At 33.5% G+C, this 19,112-nt stretch overlaps 2 protein-coding genes across 3 annotated transcripts in view; both read left to right on the forward strand.

Annotated features, from left to right (window-relative positions):
- The first annotated feature begins 261 nt into the window (after window positions 1–261).
- On the forward strand, window positions 262–6,733 carry LOC149791349 (uncharacterized). Of its 2 annotated transcripts, XM_089969178.1 has the most exons (4): window positions 262–345; window positions 592–831; window positions 4,594–4,749; window positions 5,952–6,733. In XM_089969178.1, exons 2-4 carry the CDS (start codon window positions 615–617, stop codon window positions 6,113–6,115), a joined length of 537 nt encoding a protein of 178 aa, XP_089825304.1. In that variant the 5' UTR covers window positions 262–345; window positions 592–614; the 3' UTR covers window positions 6,116–6,733. The 2 variants fall into 2 exon arrangements, with proteins under 2 accessions (XP_089825304.1, XP_089825305.1); XM_089969179.1 differs by lacking the exon at window positions 262–345 and having other exon boundaries at window positions 367–831.
- Window positions 6,734–14,791: 8,058 nt separating this feature from the next.
- LOC149791350 (uncharacterized) overlaps window positions 14,792–19,112 on the forward strand; it is a 28,193-nt gene continuing 23,872 nt past the window's right edge. The window contains exon 1 of the mRNA XM_089969891.1: window positions 14,792–14,899. Coding sequence (XP_089826017.1) covers window positions 14,894–14,899 — 6 coding nt within the window. The 5' untranslated portion in view covers window positions 14,792–14,893. The remainder of the gene's footprint in view (window positions 14,900–19,112) is intronic.

Below are 19,112 nucleotides of genomic sequence, written 5' to 3' on the forward strand. Positions count from 1 at the left end.
TACCAAAGGCTAAATACGCTCGATTACAAGCTAATTCAAATGTCGGAGCGGATTTCTATTTAATGGTAATGTGCCCAGTTACGGCGACAGCTTATGCAGACATTGCCATCAATGGTAAAGAAATAACCTCACTGATGTGCAGAAAGCAGAATGTTTCCAGGGAGAGATTAGCAACAACAACAAACAAACGGGTTCCTATCAATGGCCACCAAATGCAATGTGATAAATAAATGATCATTCAGAGATTAAATAATTTTACTGGGTTTTGAAATGTAAGATGGGAACTTTTATATTTATGGGTCAGTCTATATTAATTTTAACATGGTTGATTCATTGTAACATTAGGTAAGTAGGACATTAAAGTTTTAATGAACTGTAAATAATGTGAAACATAAATGGATAAATATTTTGATATATTAGATTCTGATATAATGATAAGACATTCTTAGCTATTTTAACGCCGGAAAGAAACCAATGTTAAGATATAGGTACCTGAAGAAACCAAAATATTCGTCCGATTCCTCCATTTTTCTGGTCAAAAACAAGGCCAAAATCGTTGAAAAGAGAAAATCCAGTTTCTTAATATTCCAGGGACTGACCTGTAAGATGCTCAAATGGGTTTCAAGGACACGTATCTGCTGTGTAAGATCGTGTTCATCTTGCTGACTCTGTGTTTCATCACGGACCTAGTTGGGTTTTCCATCCCTTACTGGTACTCGAAGGAGTTTATGATCTCTAAAATCAGCGGCAAGGACTATGCGGGACTCTGGGATTGGTGCACGGTGACCGGCAAGGCATCATGCAATAAAATCGAAGATAATAACCATTCAGGTAAACATTAATTTATGATGATAACATTTGCTTGAATGATCATGTTGACAAAAAGACAGTTATGAAATCAATGCAGCAAATGATGACCACGACGACGATGATGATGCAGTCTGGACAATTTTGAAGTTGCCGCCAAGGAGCTGCAATAGAATATGTGCAAACATACGTCCATGGCGGGACAATATATTAAACTAAAACATATTGCCTTTATTGGCATTTGTCTTTTCGTGTTTAGCTCTCCTTTCAGTCTCGAGGATGAAGAATAGGCCGACTCTCCGCCATGTCTTAAGAGGATGAAGGAAAGTCAAGATGGATTCATCCATGTCGTACGAGGATGTAGAAAAGGCCCGATGGACTTTTTGCATGTCGTAAGAGGATGTAGGAAAGACTCGATGTCGTAAGAGGATGCAGAAAAGGCCAGATGGACTTTTCATGTTGTAGGACGATGTTGAAAAGGCTCGATGGACTCTTCCATGTTGTAACAGGATGTAGAATAGGCCCGACGCTCCTCCATGTCGTAAAAAACAACTAAGGGAGGCAGGAGTACCGTTGGCTCAGTAGATAGCGTGGTTTACTCGCAACTAAAATAGGTTTGGGTTCGAATCCTACCATCAGGTCAGTCGGAGTCAGCTCGTGTGCTGTGCCCCTATTGCAGTTGCATTTGAACATAATAACCTACTAAAGTTGTTGTGCCGTATGACCTAAAAAACATTATTCCACCAGTTGTGCGTTTATCAGTTTGAAAGACATCGATAATTTCTTTCCTAAATTTGGAATTTTACATTTATTATTGGCATGTGCACTGTGTAGTTCTGTGAACTGTTGTCCCCTGCCACTACTAATGTATTAGTTGTTAGTGTATTATGTCTCTCGGGCTTTGTAAAAGGGTTCGTAAAAAGGTAGTTGGTAATGTATTCGGTCTTTAATGCTTTATATTGTCAATTGTAAAAGGTAGTTGGTAATGTGTTAGGTCTTTAATGCTTTCTATTGTCAATTGTAAAAGGTAGTTGTTAATGTGTTAGGTATTTAATGCTTTCTATTGTCAATTGTAAAAGGTAGTTGTTAATGTGTTAGGTATTTAATGCTTTATATTGTCAATTGTAAAAGGTAGTTGGTAGTGTATCAGGTTTATAGTGGTTTATATTGTCCGTTGTAAAAGGTAGTTGGCAGTGTGTTCGGTCTTTAGGGTTTATATTGTCCGTTGTAAAGGGTAGTTGGTAGTGTCTTAGGTCTTTAAGGCATTATATTATCCGTTGTAAAAGGTAGTTGCTAGTATGTTAGGTCTTTAATGTTTTATATTGTTGTAACAGGTAGTTGGTAGTGTGCTAGGCCTTTAAGGCTGTATATTGCCCGTTGTAAAATGTCTATCTCAGTAAAGGGGGCACGTTCAGATTTATGTGCTGTTCTAGAAAATAGTCTATATTTAGCAAACATTTTGACATTTGTATAGTTTTCTTGGAAATCTAATTTTCCCAAAGGCACGTATAGTGTTGACTGGTGGTGACTCTATCTCCATGACATATATAGTCGTTGGTAGAGTTTTAGCTTTTTCTAGAAATTGATTTTGTTCACACACACACAGACACACACACACACACACACACACACACACACACACACACAATCACCAGCAAATGACACATAAGGTGATTTATAGTGTTTTGGGATAGTAAAGACATTGTTGCGTGCGCTTCTAATTGTCGAAAATCGTAGACGACGTATAACGTGCTTTATTTTGTGTTTATTTCTTGGTTTCTTGTACGTTGAGTTTTTAATACAATATTTTCAAGATTGTTTAATGTTGACTTTTTAATACTATATTTTTCTTATATTTCAGACTAAGCGTATACCCTTTTATATATGTGTCTGTTACCTAAAAACTTTGTTCGCTTTTCCATAGGATCCGAGAGAAATTATTTGGTTGATTATAAAGATGACCTAGGTCAATACAGTTTCTTTGGCCACTGTACAGATTAATGAGCATAGCATTTTTGAGTAGATTCCCTTTTTTTAACTAATACAATATTTCCAAATTAGCTTCATGATTCCAATCTCTATGTGTTTGAACTTTGTCAAGTAAAATATTTAGGTAAGTATTACACATTTCTTAGTTTGCCGTTACTCGTTACTTACATTTTAATTTCTGAAATCCATAGTGTCGGTCACGTTTTGAATCTAACCCTGCACAATGTAATAGAATAAGATGACATGCAAGTGGTATTAGCATGCGTTTATACAGATCACGTGTACATGAGAAATACATGACTGGTACAGTTGCCTGCAGTAAAGTCAGTTAATAGGCAGCTACTACTACTAGTACTACAACTAATAATAACACAGTAATATCAATCATTAGGCATCTACTACTGCTACAATAGTAATAATAGTCATCGGGCATCTTCTACTGCTACTATAGTAATGGTAGTCATATGGCATCTTCTACTGCTACTATAGTAATAAGAGTCATCGGGCAACTAATACTGGTACTATAGTAATAGCAATCATTGGGCAGCTAATACTGCTACTACAGTAATAAGAGTCATCGGGTAACTACTACTGCTACAATAGTAATATTAGTCATCGAGCAACAACCGCTGCTACTACAGTAATAGCAGTCATTGGGCATCTACTACTGCTACACTAGTAATAGTAGTCATCGGGCAAAAACTACTGCTACAATAGCAATAGCATTCATTAGGCAGCTACTACTGTTACTACAGTAATATCAGTCACCGGGCAACTACTACTGGTAATTTTGTAATAGCAACCATTGGGTAAATACTGGTGATACCGTAATAACACTTATCAGGCAATTACTACGGATGTTATAGTACAAGTAGTCACAAGTCAACTACTACTGCTACTATAGTAATATCAGTCATAGGAAAACTACTACTGCTACTGATGTTGCTCGCAAAGCTCTGATTCCAAATAGCGTCAAAACCATTATGTAACATTTTCATCCCGTGTTTCGTTTTTTTGTGACTATTAGTGATGCCCTCCCAACTCACAATCATTATTTTACGTTGGACTGAAAAACTAAAGTTCCTATTTATAAGTTATGCACGTATTTATCAAGAATCTTACCTTTGCTACGATTTGTTGTTAAACCAAACATTAACTAATAATTACATTAAAAATAAAGTCAGTTCGACATGAATTCGTTCATAGATATCTTGTGCCCTCGATATGCTAGGTACTGAACCTCAAATTGGTCCATGACATAAATGCAAAGAATTGCTGTAAATGAGAGATGAGTTTCATAATGTCTGTGTTTCAAGCAGGTTTAATGCTGGTTGATCGTTTCGTTTTCTTTTCTACGATTTTAATAAAAAATTATTGACTAGATTATATGATATATAACATTTATCCAAGTATTAATAACGGAATTATCACGAGACTGACTACAGACGATCATCAGAGCAAATTTAGTATACATAGAATGAGATGGGGTTGGTTAATAATTAGGTTAAGAAATAAACTTCTTGTGTTTTGTTTTCTTTGTTGTAATCCGCCTTGTTCAAGACTTGTCTCATGTATATCAGCAAATGGGGAGCGGCTCATTGCGAGAGATGTATTAAAGCAATATCTCAGTTTTAAGAGCATGTATCGTGAAACTCGACTGATACTTTGCTTTCTGCTTCCTGTCTGTAATTATTGCATATTTTTTAAATGGCTGACGATGTACATGGTTTTTGTTGTTGTTGAGGTTTTACTATGTATCAGAAATTTGTCTCCCGATTCCGTTTATTCCTTTTATAGCCTCCTTTTTATACTGGTTAAAGGCTGTTCGAACGTTCTCAATCCTGTCATGGATTTTGTTTCTGGTGGCTCTGGTTTTCATCATGATCTTCATGTTCTGCAAGTCTGACAAGAAAGCACTGTATATGGTAGCCGTCTGCCTGATCTTTGCTGGAGGTAGGTCACTGCCAAGTGCATCTAATGACTATAAACTACCTCCACAACTATTGACCGCTTATGTTTGGACCTAATAATCTCTTTATATTAGTCTTTCTTTGCTTATATATATATATATATATATATATATATATATATATATATATATATATATATATATATATATATACAGACAGACAGACAGACAGAGAAAGACATGAGTTACACTGTACATGATGCAAAATATATGTAGTGAGAGATAGTAGTATTTGCCCTCATACATTAAGATAAAGGCAGTATAACATGTGTATGACCCAACAGTAAGACTCTACAAGCCAAAGATTGGTACTTAACTCCATCTACCACGAAACTGACCCAAACACGAAATACAAGGAATTATTTCAATCTTAAGTTACTAAATGCCAATACATTGAAATATCGCGATTAGTTCTGATGTTAAGATATTACGGAGAGTACATTTCACTAGACTAATCCGTACTATCATAATGTCTCTTGAATTTCGTACATCACGACATCTGCTCCGAGAAATTAGATCGTTACTCGGTATGAAAAATATATTTCCAGCATCGACTCCCTGTAATCAACACATAATAAACAAAATCTAACAAAGCTATCAATATAAGCACAAATAACACATACCCTATGATTATAACAGTAATAAAATAGATTGTATTTGTATTTTCTCCAAGAACAAGACACGTATTTGACTGAAGGCAGTAAGACTGAGATTGTTGGTAAGACATTCTTACAGACTGCTTCATATCTTATTGATTTCAATTTTCCTCTAAGAAGAAATAGATTTTGACTTTGTAAATCAGTCTATATTGAAAATGATCGATTATTTTATTGTGATGGAAAAGCATCATGCAATGTCATGTCGGTGATTTTCATATTACAGCATTGATTCTAGATTACGAAATCCTTTGTATCAACTTAAGTTTCGTTCATGGCTTGTGTTCTGTGTCTAATGAACTCAGAACCGGCGCCAGAACCGGCCAGACTATCTGGCGCCCTAGGCAAGGTTAGATTCTGGCGCCCCCCCCCCCCCGAAAATATCAATTTCAAAATTTATAAACAATACATTTTATTTTAAATGCGCCCCCCCCCCCCTTTGAATTCAGCGCCCTAGGCGGCTGCCTAGTTTGCCTATATGGTAGCGCCGGCCCAGAATGAACTTAATTTCCATTTTTATTCATTTTCAGCTGTATGTGCCTTGATAGCTTTTGCAGTGTACACCGGGCAGTCAACAGGAATAATGAAGGAGTACAGCGCAGCCTTTGCCCTGACAATTGCAGTCTTTGTAATGGGGATCATTATTGGAATCCTTGGTGTTATTGACTACATCGGGGTTGTCGGCGGGAAATAGAAGGCAGTAAGATCGTGGAATTTCCTCTAGAAAATATACCAGAAAGCATTTTCTGTATCTCAACCAATATTATAAAAACGTCTGATCATCTCACGAATGAACTACGTACATTCTATCTTTGTTGTCAATTTTAATAGATCAACACTGCTTAAGTACTACTAAAGACCGAATGTAAATAAAGATTATCTCATCTCATCCTATTTATTTCATCTTATCTTATCTAGTCTGTCTTATATATTTGTTGGATGCGGGAGGTACTAGAAGCTGCCTCGCTTGGCGCTCAGAATTACGAGGTTACTGATAGGACTGATTGGCCTGGTGTCAGGAGAATGTGACCGGGTGGTACATGAAGCTAAATGCTAGATGTCACTATAAACTGCCACACTGCAGACATCGTAGCGATATGACTGGAAAAATATTATAGCTATGTTAAAATCCAACACACACACACACACACACACACACACACACACACACACACACGGAGGCATATTTGCCCTTACGTAGATTTTGTCCTTGTGTTTTTTCTTCACAAGTTATCATTAATTTTCTAGGTTACTTTTGTTTTGTACCATATTATAAATCATTTTCATTCTCATAAATTTCGTTTTAAAAATCTGTTTTCACTTTGTTACTGCTATTTGTCTCCTTCACGAAATTTTTACAAAGCTTGAAATGTCATCTACTAAGTACCTGCGTATGTATAATAAACCGAGCATTGTAGGGTTTGTTTCCGGTCTACGTACACTAAATTGAGTGTTGAATGGTTTGTTACAGGCCTGTGTATTCTATATTGAGCATTGAATGGTTTGTTGCAGGCCTGTGTATCCTTAATTAAGCATTGTAAGGTCTGTTTCTGTTCTGCGTATACAAAACTGAGCATAGACTGGTCTGTTTCTGATCTGTGTATATTAAATTGAGTATTGAATGGTTAGTTTGCAGGCCCGTATATCCTTAACTAAGTAGTGAATGGTCTGTTTCTGGTATGTGTATTTAAAACTAATCATTAATATTTTTTTTTTGCAGGAATGTAATACTAAATTGAGCATTGAATGGTTTGTTTCAGGCCTGTGTATGCAAAACTGAGCGTTTAATGGTCTGTTTTAGGCGTGTGTATATACAACTGAGCGTTGTCTGTTTCTGGCCTGTAAATGCAAAACTGAGCGTTGAATGGTCTGTTTCAGGCGTGTGTATATACATCTGAGCGTTGATGGTCTATTTCTGGCCTGTGCGTGCAAAACTGAGCGTTGAAGGGCTTTTAAGCATGTGTATGCAAAACTGAGTGTTGAATAGTCTGTTTCAGGCCTGTGTATGCAAATCTGAGTGTTGAAGTGTGTTTAAGGCCCGTGTATACAAAAATGAGTGTTGAATGGTCTGTTTCAGGCATGTGCATGCAAAACTGAGCGCTTAAGGGTGTTTAAGGCCTGTGTACACAAATCTGAGTATTGAATGGTCTATTTCAGGACTGTGTACATACAACTGAGCGTTGAATGGTCTGTTTCAGGCCTGTGCATGCAAAACTGAGCGTTGAAGGGTTTTTAAGCATGTATATGCAAAACTGAGCGTTGAATGGTCTGTTTCAAAACTGTGTATGCAAAATTGAGCGTTGAAGGGTGTTTAAGGCCTGTGTATACAAAACTGAGTGCTGAATGGTCAGTTTCAGCAGTAGTTGCTATCACTTACAAAACTCAAACACAAACAAACACATTGCTACTTTGTGCGCAGTCTTTGTCGACAAGCAGTAAGGAAACTATGTTTTATTTAATGGACGGATGAGTTTTGCAGCATTTGAAAAGGTTTCTTTTTTAATATTGCCTTGTATTTTTAGGTGGAGATGTGATTTATATATAATTTGGTTGGGCATTACCGTCAGTAGTTCACAGATTTGGTTCAAATCACCAGTGGGATATTTATTTATATACATCCTAGAAAACACGAATATATCAAAAATGGAAATAACAACATATTTGACAATTCATACTTTTTGTATCGCCATTGAATTTCAAATTTTAAACTAATTCAACAACTCGTACTTTTTCGTATCGCCATTAGAAATCAAATTTACAAGTTATCAGAGCAATCAGAATGAAGTGCGAATACAACAGTACCACATGCTGAGGTATACAACAGTACCACATGCTGGGGTATACAACAGTATCACATGCTGGGGTATACAACTTTACCACATGCTGGGGTATACAACAGTGCCACATGCTGGGCTATACAACAGTATCACATGCTAGGGTATACAACAGTATCACATGCTGGGGTATACAACAGTATCACATGCTGGGCTATACAACAGTATCACATGCTGGGCTATACAACAGTATCACATGCTGGGGTATTTACAGGTAAGTAAATATGTTTTATTCCGTATAGATGGGACTCCTACCAGACTATCATGTCTTCAGACCAGCTAGATAATTTATTCATGTCACATAAGGAGCCAAAGATTCACTGCTTCACAATCCAGCAAATATTACAATTTACACTAGAGTCTGCGCCAGCTGGCATTTTTTATTTTATATGGGAATGGCATATTTTATTTAATATAGGTCTGGTATATTTTATTTAATATGGGTCTGGTATATTTTTTTAATATGGGTCTGGCATATTTTATTTAATATAGGCGTGGCATATTTTATTTAATATGGGTCTGGTATATTTTATTTAATATGGGTCTGGTATATTTTATTCAATATGGGTCTGATATATTTTATTTAATATGGGTCTGGTATATTTTATTTAACATAGGTGTGGCATATTTTATTTGATATGGGTCTGGTATATTTTATTTAATATGGGTCTGGTATATTTTATTTAATATGGGTCTGGTATATCTTATTCAATATGGGTCTGGTATATTTATTTAATATGGGTCTAGTATATTTTTTAATATGGGTCTGGCAAATTTTATTTAATATAGGTGTGGCATATTTTATTTGATATGGGTCTGGTATATTTTATTTAATATGGGAATGGTATATTTTATTTAACATAGGTCTGGTATATTTTATTTAACATGGGTCTGGCATATTTTATTTAATAAAGGTTTGGTATATTTTATTTAATATGGATCTGGTATATTTTTTTAATATGGGTCTGGTATATTTTATTTAATATGGGAATGGCATATTTTATTTAATATAGGTCTGGTATATTTTATTTAATATGGGTCTGGTATATTTTTTTAATATGGGTCTGGCATATTTTATTTAATATAAATCTGGTATATTTTATTTAATATGGATGTGGTATATTTCTTTAATATGGGTCTGGTATATTTTATTTAATATGGGTCTGGTATATTTTTTTAATATGGGTCTGGCATATTTTATTTAATATGGGTCTGGCATTCTTTATTTAATATAGGTCTGGTATATTTTATTTAATATGGGTCTGGTATATTTTTTTAATATCGGTCTTTCATATTTTATTTAATATAGGTGTGGCATATTTTATTTAATATGGGTCTGGTATATTTTATTTAATATGGGTCTGGAATATTTTTTTAATATGGGTCTGGCATATTTTATTTAATATAGGTGTGGCATATTGTATTTAATATGGGTCTGGTATATTTCATTTAATATAGGTCTGGTATATTTTATTTAATATGGGTCTGGTATATTTTTTTTAATATGGGTCTGGTATATTTTATTTAATATGGGAATGGCATATTTAGTTTAATATAGGTCTGGTATATTTTATTTAATATGGGTCTGGTATATTTTTTTAGTATGGGTCGGGCATATTTTATTTAATATAAATCTGGCATATTTTATTTGATATGGATGTGGTATATTTTTTTAATATATGTCTGGTATATTTTATTTAATATGGGTCTGGTATATTTTTTTAATATGGGTCTGGCATATTTTATTTAATATAAATCTGGTATATTTTATTTGATATGGATGTGGTATATTTTTTTAATATGGGTCTGGTATATTTTATTTAATATGGGTATGGTATATTTTTTTAATATGGGTCTGACATATTTTATTTAATATAGGTGTGGCATATTTTATTTAATATGGGTCTGGTATATTTTTTTAATATGGGTCTGGCATATTTTATTTAATATGGGTCTGGCATACTTTATTTAATATAGGTCTGGTATATTTTATTTAATATGGGTCTGGTATATTTTTTTAATATCGGTCTTTCATATTTTATTTGATATAGGTGTGGCATATTTTATTTAATATGGGTCTGGTATATTTTATTTAATATGGGTCTGGTATATTTTATTCAATATGGGTCTGGTATATTTATTTAATATGGGTCTAGTATATTTTTTTAATATGGGTCTGGCATATTTTATTTAATATAGGTGTGGCATATTTTATTTGATATGGGTCTGGTATATTTTATTTAATATGGGAATGGTATATTTTATTTAACATAGGTCTGGTATATTTTATTTAATATGGGCCTGGTATATTTTATTGAATATGGGTCTGGCATATTTTATTTAATAAAGGTCTGGTATATTTTATTTAATATGAGTCTGGTATATTTTTTAATATGGGTCTGGTATATTTTATTTAATATGGGAATGGCATATTTAATTTAATATAGGTCTGGTATATTTTATTTAATATGGGTCTGGTATATTTTTTTAATATGGGTCTGGCATATTTTATTTAATATAAATCTGGTATATTTTATTTGATATGGATGTGGTATATTTTTTTAATATGGGTCTGGTATATTTCATTTAATATGGGTCTGGTATATTTTTTTAATATGGGTCTGGCATATTTTATTTAATATAAATCTGGTATATTTTATTTGATATGGATGTGGTATATTTTTTTAATATGGGTCTGGTATATTTTATTTAATATGGGTCTGGTATATTTTTTTAATATGGGTCTGGCATATTTTATTTAATATAGGTGTGGCATATTTTATTTAATATGGGTCTGGTATATTTTTATAATATGGGTCTGGCATATTTTATTTAATATGGGTCTGGCATACTTTATTTAATATAGGTCTGGTATATTTTATTTAATATGGGTCTGGTATATTTTTTTAATATCGGTCTTTCATATTTTATTTAATATAGGTGTGGCATATTTTATTTAATATGGGTCTGGTATATTTTATTTAATATGGGTCTGGTATATTTTATTCAATATGGGTCTGGTATATTTATTTAATATGGGTCTAGTATATTTTTTTAATATGGGTCTGGCATATTTTATTTAATATAGGTGTGGCATATTTTATTTGATATGGGTCTGGTATATTTTATTTAATATGGGAATGGTATATTTTATTTAACATAGGTCTGGTATATTTTATTTAATATGGGTCTGGTATATTTTATTGAATATGGGTCTGGCATATTTTATTTAATAAAGGTCTGGTATATTTTATTTAATATGAGCCTGGTATATTTTATTTAATATGGGTCTGGTATATTTTATTTAATATGGGCCTGGTATATTTTATTGAATATGGGTCTGGCATATTTTATTTAATAAAGGTCTGGTATATTTTATTTAATATGAGTCTGGTATATTTTTTAATATGGGTCTGGTATATTTTATTTAATATGGGAATGGCATATTTTATTTAATATAGGTCTGGTATATTTTATTTACTATGGGTCTGGTATATTTTTTTAATATGGGTCTGGCATATTTTATTTAATATAAATCTGGTATATTTTATTTAATATGGGTGTGGTATATTTTTTAATATGGGTCTGGCATATTTTATTTAATATAGGTGTGGCATATTTTATTTTATATGGGTCTGGTATATTTTTTAATATCGGTCTGGTATATTTTATTTAATATGGGTCTGGTATATTTTTTTAATATGGGTCTGGCATATTTTATTTAATATGGGTCTGGCATACTTTATTTAATATGGGTCTGGTATATTTTATTTAATATGGGTCTGGTATATTTTTTTAATATGGGTCTGGCATATTTTATTTAATATAGGTGTGGCATATTTTTTTAATATGGGTCTGGTATATTTTATTTAATATGGGTCTGGCATACTTTTTTAATATGGGTCTGGCATATTTTATTTAATATGGGTCTGGCATACTTTATTTAATATAGGTCTGGTATATTTTATTTAATATGGGTCTGGTATATTTTTTTAATATCGGTCTTTCATATTTTATTTAATATAGGTGTGGCATATTTTATTTAATATGGGTCTGGTATATTTTTTTAATATGGGTCTGGTATATTTTATTCAATATGGGTCTGGTATATTTGTTTAATATGGGTCTAGTATATTTTTTTAATATGGGTCTGGCATATTTTATTTAATATAGGTGTGGCATATTTTATTTGATATGGGTCTGGTATATTTTATTTAATATGGGAATGGTATATTTTATTTAACATAGGTCTGGTATATTTTATTTAATATGGGCCTGGTATATTTTATTGAATATGGGTCTGGCATATTTTATTTAATAAAGGTCTGGTATATTTTATTTAATATGGGTCTGGTATATTTTTTAATATGGGTCTGGTATATTTTATTTAATATGGGAATGGCATATTTTATTTAATATAGGTCTTGTATATTTTATTTAATATGGGTGTGGTATATTTTTTAATATGGGTCTGGCATATTTTATTTAATATAGGTGTGGCATATTTTATTTTATATGGGTCTGGTATATTTTTTTAACATGGGTCTGGTATATTTTATTTAATATGGGTCTAGTATATTTTTTTAATATGGGTCTGGCATATTTTATTTAATATGGGTCTGGCATACTTTATTTAATATGGGTCTGGTATATTTTATTTAATATGGGTCTGGTATATTTTATTTAATATAGGTGTGGCATATTTTATTTAATATTGGTCTGGTATATTTTTTAATATCGGTCTGGTATATTTTGTTTAATATGGGTCTGGTATATTTTTTTAATATGGGTCTGGCATATTTTATTTAATATGGGTCTGGCATACTTTATTTAATATGGGTCTGGTATATTTTATTTAATATGGGTCTGGTATATTTTTTTAATATGGGTCTGGCATATTTTATTTAATATAGGTGTGGCATATTTTTTTAATATGGGTCTGGTATATTTTATTTAATATGGGTCTGGCAAATTTTTTAATATGGGTGTGGCATATTTTATTTAATATAGGTCTGGTATATTTTATTTAATATGGGTCTGGTGTATATTTTTAATATGGGTCTGGTATATTTTATTTAATATAGGTCTGGTATATTTTATTTAATATGGGTCTAGTATATTTTATTTAATATGGGTCTGGTATATTTTTTTATATGGGTCTGGCATATTTTATCTAATATAGGTCTTTCATATTTTATTTAATATATGTGTGGTATATTGTATTTAATATAGGTCTGGCATATTTTGTTTAATATGAGTCTGGCATATTTTACTTAATATAATTCTATCATATTTTTTTAAAATATGGGTATGGCATATTTTGTTTAATATGGGTCTGACATATTGTATTTAACATAGATGTGGCATATTTTTTTAATACAGGTCTGGTATATTTTATTTAATATAGGTCTGGCATATTTTGTTTAATATAGGTTCGACATATTTTGTTTAATATGGGTCTGACATACTTCGTTTAATATGGGTCTGCACCAAAATTATATTGTGAGAATTTTAGCTGTTGTAAACACAAAATATACTTTACTATGGGGTAACTGAAAAGACTTGATGGTAAAATCAATGCTACAACTGATTCTCATTCATGTACAACATATTTTATTTTGTTAGAACATGCAAACATGCACACATACATACATACGTACATACATACATACATACATACAGACAGGCAGACAGACATATACCATCTGTCCTGAGAAAAGGTGTATTGGGCATTACAATGATTCTAGTGTAGTTTTATTACGTAGTTAAACAGGTAATTTCACATGACTGTAATCCAGGTAATTGTCGTATTTATGTAATTATGATCCACCTCGTTCTCTACATAAAGATACTTCATAAAATGCAAATCATTTTTAAGCTCCTTTAGGACTTTAGATTAGGAAATGTTTTAAGGTTTTGGCATACATGCAAAACAATGTAGTTATTATGGCATGAAGGTATCGAACCATTAATCAGTTTTTCAGCCAGGATACCAGTCTACTCTTATGGAATATAAAAATCGAGTACAAAATGTACTGAGATGCGCGTTATGGCTAATAAATGTATTCCGTTTTTTCCAATATTATTTTCACAAGCTATGCATTATAATTGAAAACAAGATATTTTACTTTTTATATCCTGTATTCAATTGTATAGCAACCATATAGCATATGAACTCTTGGTGCAAGGCTATGTTATTAAGTGAAGACAGAGAGTCCCTTGTTTAATAGAACGAGGTTGCAAACAGAGCACTTACCTTTTAATGCTGAACAAAATTGATCTAATTATCAGGAGCGAAATAATGCAAGGATTGTTTGCCAGTGTGATGCACACCTTATTATTATGTTTTAATATATTAAATTAAGTTTATGGAAAATCTGGTCGGATCCCTGAAGGAAACTTCGAAGACAGACAGACCTTAGTATGTAACTGTCCTTGTGTGGGAGTTTCATGTCAACACTTCAGTTACACGGTAAATAAGTTAATAAATAAAATAGACCGTTTGAACTCATGAAAAGGACATGGAAGTCAGATTGGCAGCTAGGTGGAGCTGGTGAAGGTTGGGTTTAGTGGATAAAGATCCCCGTGCAACACTGTGGATATATACCAACCTAATGTAACGATATTCATATACCACTATGACGGTAGGTTTTATTGTGGCAACGAAATCTTTCATCGTTTAAGCAGAAAGCTCACCGTTATAATGGTATTTTGTATCATAGGAAGCTCAATTTTATTATTGCGATATTTCATACCATTGCAATAGTGCGAGAAGTTTTTAGCAGGCCATAAGTTCATCAGAAAGAAGTCTACGATCAATCGTTGATGTAGCACGGTCTCATGGATATTTATGTATTTTATTTTTATTTTATAGGGCCATTTTACTATTTTTAATAGTTTGTATTCCACTACGTAACACATATATGATGTAATAAAAGGGTCCCCTTAAATATGGATATGTTTCTGGTAAATAGAAAGGGCCATTCACCGTTTAAGTTCCAGGCTGAACGGGCCCTTTTGTCTGATAGCGGTTAAAAATCATTTGTAGAATAAATGTGAAAAATGTGTACTGCTCAAACCCGGATCTCCCGAATGTTTGTCTCGTAAGAGTTATTATTACAAAATATTTGACTTATCTTCCGTTGCTTAATACACTTCGAGACTGCCATCTGAACTACGTGAGAAGTCCCATGAAGATGCCAGTTCCACAGTATGTATAATACATACTTACATACTAGCTAAAGGATGAAAAAATGGTTTCATTATTCCTTTGATCAAATTCACAGATTTTGAGTTCAATTTGCATTTGTTCTTAGTGGGTTGTATGCTCACAAATATAAAATAACTGCTTAATTATGTTTCAAGTCTCCATGAAGTTTATAAGGCATTTTATTTAACAACAAAACTACATAATCTTAAAAGAGACATTAAAATAATGCGCGTTTTTAAAATTAAAAGCCATGACTCGATGTAAATTAAAGTCAGGATCAACCGAATAGAACGGCTAACCGTAAAAGGAGCATTATGCAAGGAATGTAAATTTAAAGCAAAACAATATAAATTCGATACAATTTTTTTAAAAAGTACAGTCTATTGACTTGACTAAAGTACATGCCTCTCTGATTGCATGCATATATATATATATATATATATATATATATATATATATATATATATATATATATATATATATATATAAGTAGTAAATGGGGGCACTTTACCGTAAATGGGAATTAGCATTACAGAGACCCCTGGGTCAGATTAGCGTCAAGGGAAATTTAACATGGAGAAAAATCGTGGGTCAGATTAGCGTCAAGGGAAATTAACATGGAGAAAAATCGTGGGACGGTTTAGCGTCAAAGGAATTTAAACAGGGTGGGACTTTATAGCGTCAAGGGAAATTGAACATGGGATTTTTTTTTTTTTTTTAAATTTTTTTAAAAAAGGGGTAGGCAATGGAAAGCTATCTCTTTTCGAGAAATATGGCTGGCCCTGAAAAGGGCCTTTGGGTTTATGTTAATATTAATATTAACATAGATAGCATCTGTCACATCTTCTTCTTCTTCTTAAACTCCTTCTAACTGCCGGTCCATACACAAGTACCCTCTTGAGACATCCTTGTCTTTCTATGTAAACTCTCCTCATCCATTGACTAGTATCTGTCCTATCAACAACAGTCCACTTGGACCTGACATACATGAGCATGTCCGTCCTAAACATCATGGAAGACACAAGGGTGGATGACTCAATGAGCGGGTACAAACACAAACACACAAACACAAACACACAAACACATACGCTAAGAAACAATAAACAAAATCCATAATCTACTATCCACACAATCGTACGTGAACGGTTACAAAACCCAAACTATACTCTCCACATACGCTAAGAAACAATAAACAAACCCATAATCTACTATTCACACAATCGTACGTGAGCGGGTACAAACACAAACACACAAACACAAACACACAAACACATACGCTAAGAAACAATAAACAAATCCATAATCTACTATCCACACAATCGTACGTGAGCGGTTACAAAACCCAAACTATACTCTCCACATACGCTAAGAAACAATAAACAAACCCATAATCTACTATCCACACAATCGTACGTGAGCGGGTACAAACACAAACACACAAACACAAACACACAAACACATACGCTAAGAAACAATAAACAAAATCCATGATCTAATATCCACACAGTCGTACGTGAGCGCTTACAGAACCCTAACTATACTCTTCACATACGCTAAGAAACAATAAACAAAATCCATAATCTACTATCCACACAATCGTACGTGAGCGCTTACAGAACCCTAACTATACTCTTCACCTACGCTAAGAAACAATAAAGAAACCCATAATCTACTATTCACACAAACATACCTTAGCTCTTACAAGCACCAACACACAAACACATACCCTCACACTGTCTTAAAAAAGAGTTAGTGTTTATATTCACACTACTCTACCTACACATTGGCAAATTGATGGTTATTTCTTTTCTAGAGTATTGGGTAGCCCTGAAAAGGGCTGTTTTTTTGTTTGGAACTTCATGGACACCTGGTTAATGGTGGCACCTTCCAGGCCTGGCGCCGCATATACATCTTATCCCCCAATTACATTTTACCTTTTGGGGGGAGAGAGCAGAGGCAGGATACGTCGCTTCAGAATCCCAATTTTCGCTCTCTGGGATTCTGAAATTTCTTCTTCTTCTCTCCTTTTCCTCCTCCTCCTCTTCTTTGTATCTTCTCTCCTCCTCTTTGTATCTTCTTTCCTCTTCTTTATATCTTCTCTCCTCCTCTTCTTTCTTTCTTCTTTCCTCCTCCTCTCTTATCCTTCCCTCCTCCACAATGGCTTCCGCGGCCAGTTCATTTAATATGCGCCTGGCATATTCCAGATGCACATGAAGTTCCAACAGTTTCTCCAGTCTCGTGTTCATTTTTGGTGTTGATCAATCAACAAGGGTAGGTGGACTGCCGAACGAGTTTCAATTTATAGTGAAAGCGCGGACGTGAACGAAAACATCCCCTAAAAACATAAAATTGATCTTACCTAGATCATGAGCATAAAACAACGCGCCGACCTAAAAGAAACACTCACTCACTTTTTTATGCTACCCATCACTATTTTAAAATTTTTTATAAATCACTTCAATAGACTATCCACATACGCAAAGCAATCCAATCTAACTCCAAATATACACCTCAAACACCAAAAAAGACATCATTTTAATCTACTATCCATACCAACTTACTTAACCACTTACAAACACAAACACACAAACACATACCCTCACATTTTTTTAAAAAAGAGTTAGTGTTTATTTTCACACTACTCTACCTACACACATTGGCAAATCGATTGTTATTTCTTTTCTAGAGTATTGGGTAGCCCTGAAAAGGGCTGTTTTTTTTTTGTTTGCTATGGCATTCTTTTTAGTTTCTAAGAATGCGATGTCCTCTGAGGATAGACTTTCTGGCGATAGGTCTGCTTCTTCGGAAAGAGAAGAAGAACTCTTTGGTGTCGATACGACAATCGACAAAGCCTCTGTCAGCTTCAGGTTGCTGCTGCTGCTCTTGTTGTTGTTGTTGCTGCTGTCTCTGAAGTCTGTACTTCTCTGTCCATTCTTCTTTTTCCCTGTTCATTTCTTCTCTGAAGAGCTCTTCTATCAGGTCTTCAGTGATTTTTAACATTCTCACATTCTCTATTTCTTCTGGCTTCGGTATCAGACTGTGTCTGACCCTATGCAAATTCACGTAGGCTTCGTTGAGCTTAGCTAGTTTGGAGCACATCTTCTTAGGAGGATGAGTCGACAATGGATGGTTAGACTGGAAACAACCCCGGTTCTTAAAGTCAAAGCGCGGACGTGAAGGAAAACATCCCCCACACGGTTTTTGAGTCGCAACGTTTAGTGAGTGTCATGAGAGGGATAGTAAGAAATGAAAGAGCATCAATCCAACATTCTTATAGCTAAACAAAAGACAAAGGCATTTTTTTCAAAACACAACATTTTTTATTCAAAAATCACTTAACACTAAACAACAACAACTCTAACATTTTTTAACAATAATCCAACACTAAAAGTTTCTCCACTAGGTAAAGAGGGATAACAGTCTTCCATGGTTTCTAGTAATCTAGGATGACTTCTCTCAAACTGTTGATTTCTATGGTATTATCGAATTCTGCATACAGGATGACGTTCACCGTTTCATCAGAGTCTCGGTCTTTAAACTGAATTTCCACACGAATCTGGCCGGATTTTATAGGGTGGAAATGTCCCTCGTCGCTGCCTTGGTCTGGAGTGAAATCGAAAGCCCACAAAGCGTAGCCTCCTGCATAA

This window comes from Sinohyriopsis cumingii, chromosome 9, assembly GCF_028554795.1.
Source record: "Sinohyriopsis cumingii isolate HCF-2022 chromosome 9, ASM2855479v2, whole genome shotgun sequence".
Lineage (NCBI taxonomy): Eukaryota > Metazoa > Mollusca > Bivalvia > Unionida > Unionidae > Sinohyriopsis > Sinohyriopsis cumingii.

What these genes read in the sequence shown, in the direction of transcription:
- LOC149791349 (XM_089969178.1), top strand. Translation starts at nt 615, where the DNA reads ATGGGTTTCAAGGACACGTATCTGCTGTGTAAGATCGTGTTCATCTTG. An exon ending in CGAAGATAATAACCATTCAG is followed by an intron (nt 832 to 4,593) that starts GTAAACATTAAT and finishes TTCCTTTTATAG; the next exon opens with CCTCCTTTTTATACTGGTTA. An exon ending in CTGCCTGATCTTTGCTGGAG is followed by an intron (nt 4,750 to 5,951) that starts GTAGGTCACTGC and finishes ATTCATTTTCAG; the next exon opens with CTGTATGTGCCTTGATAGCT.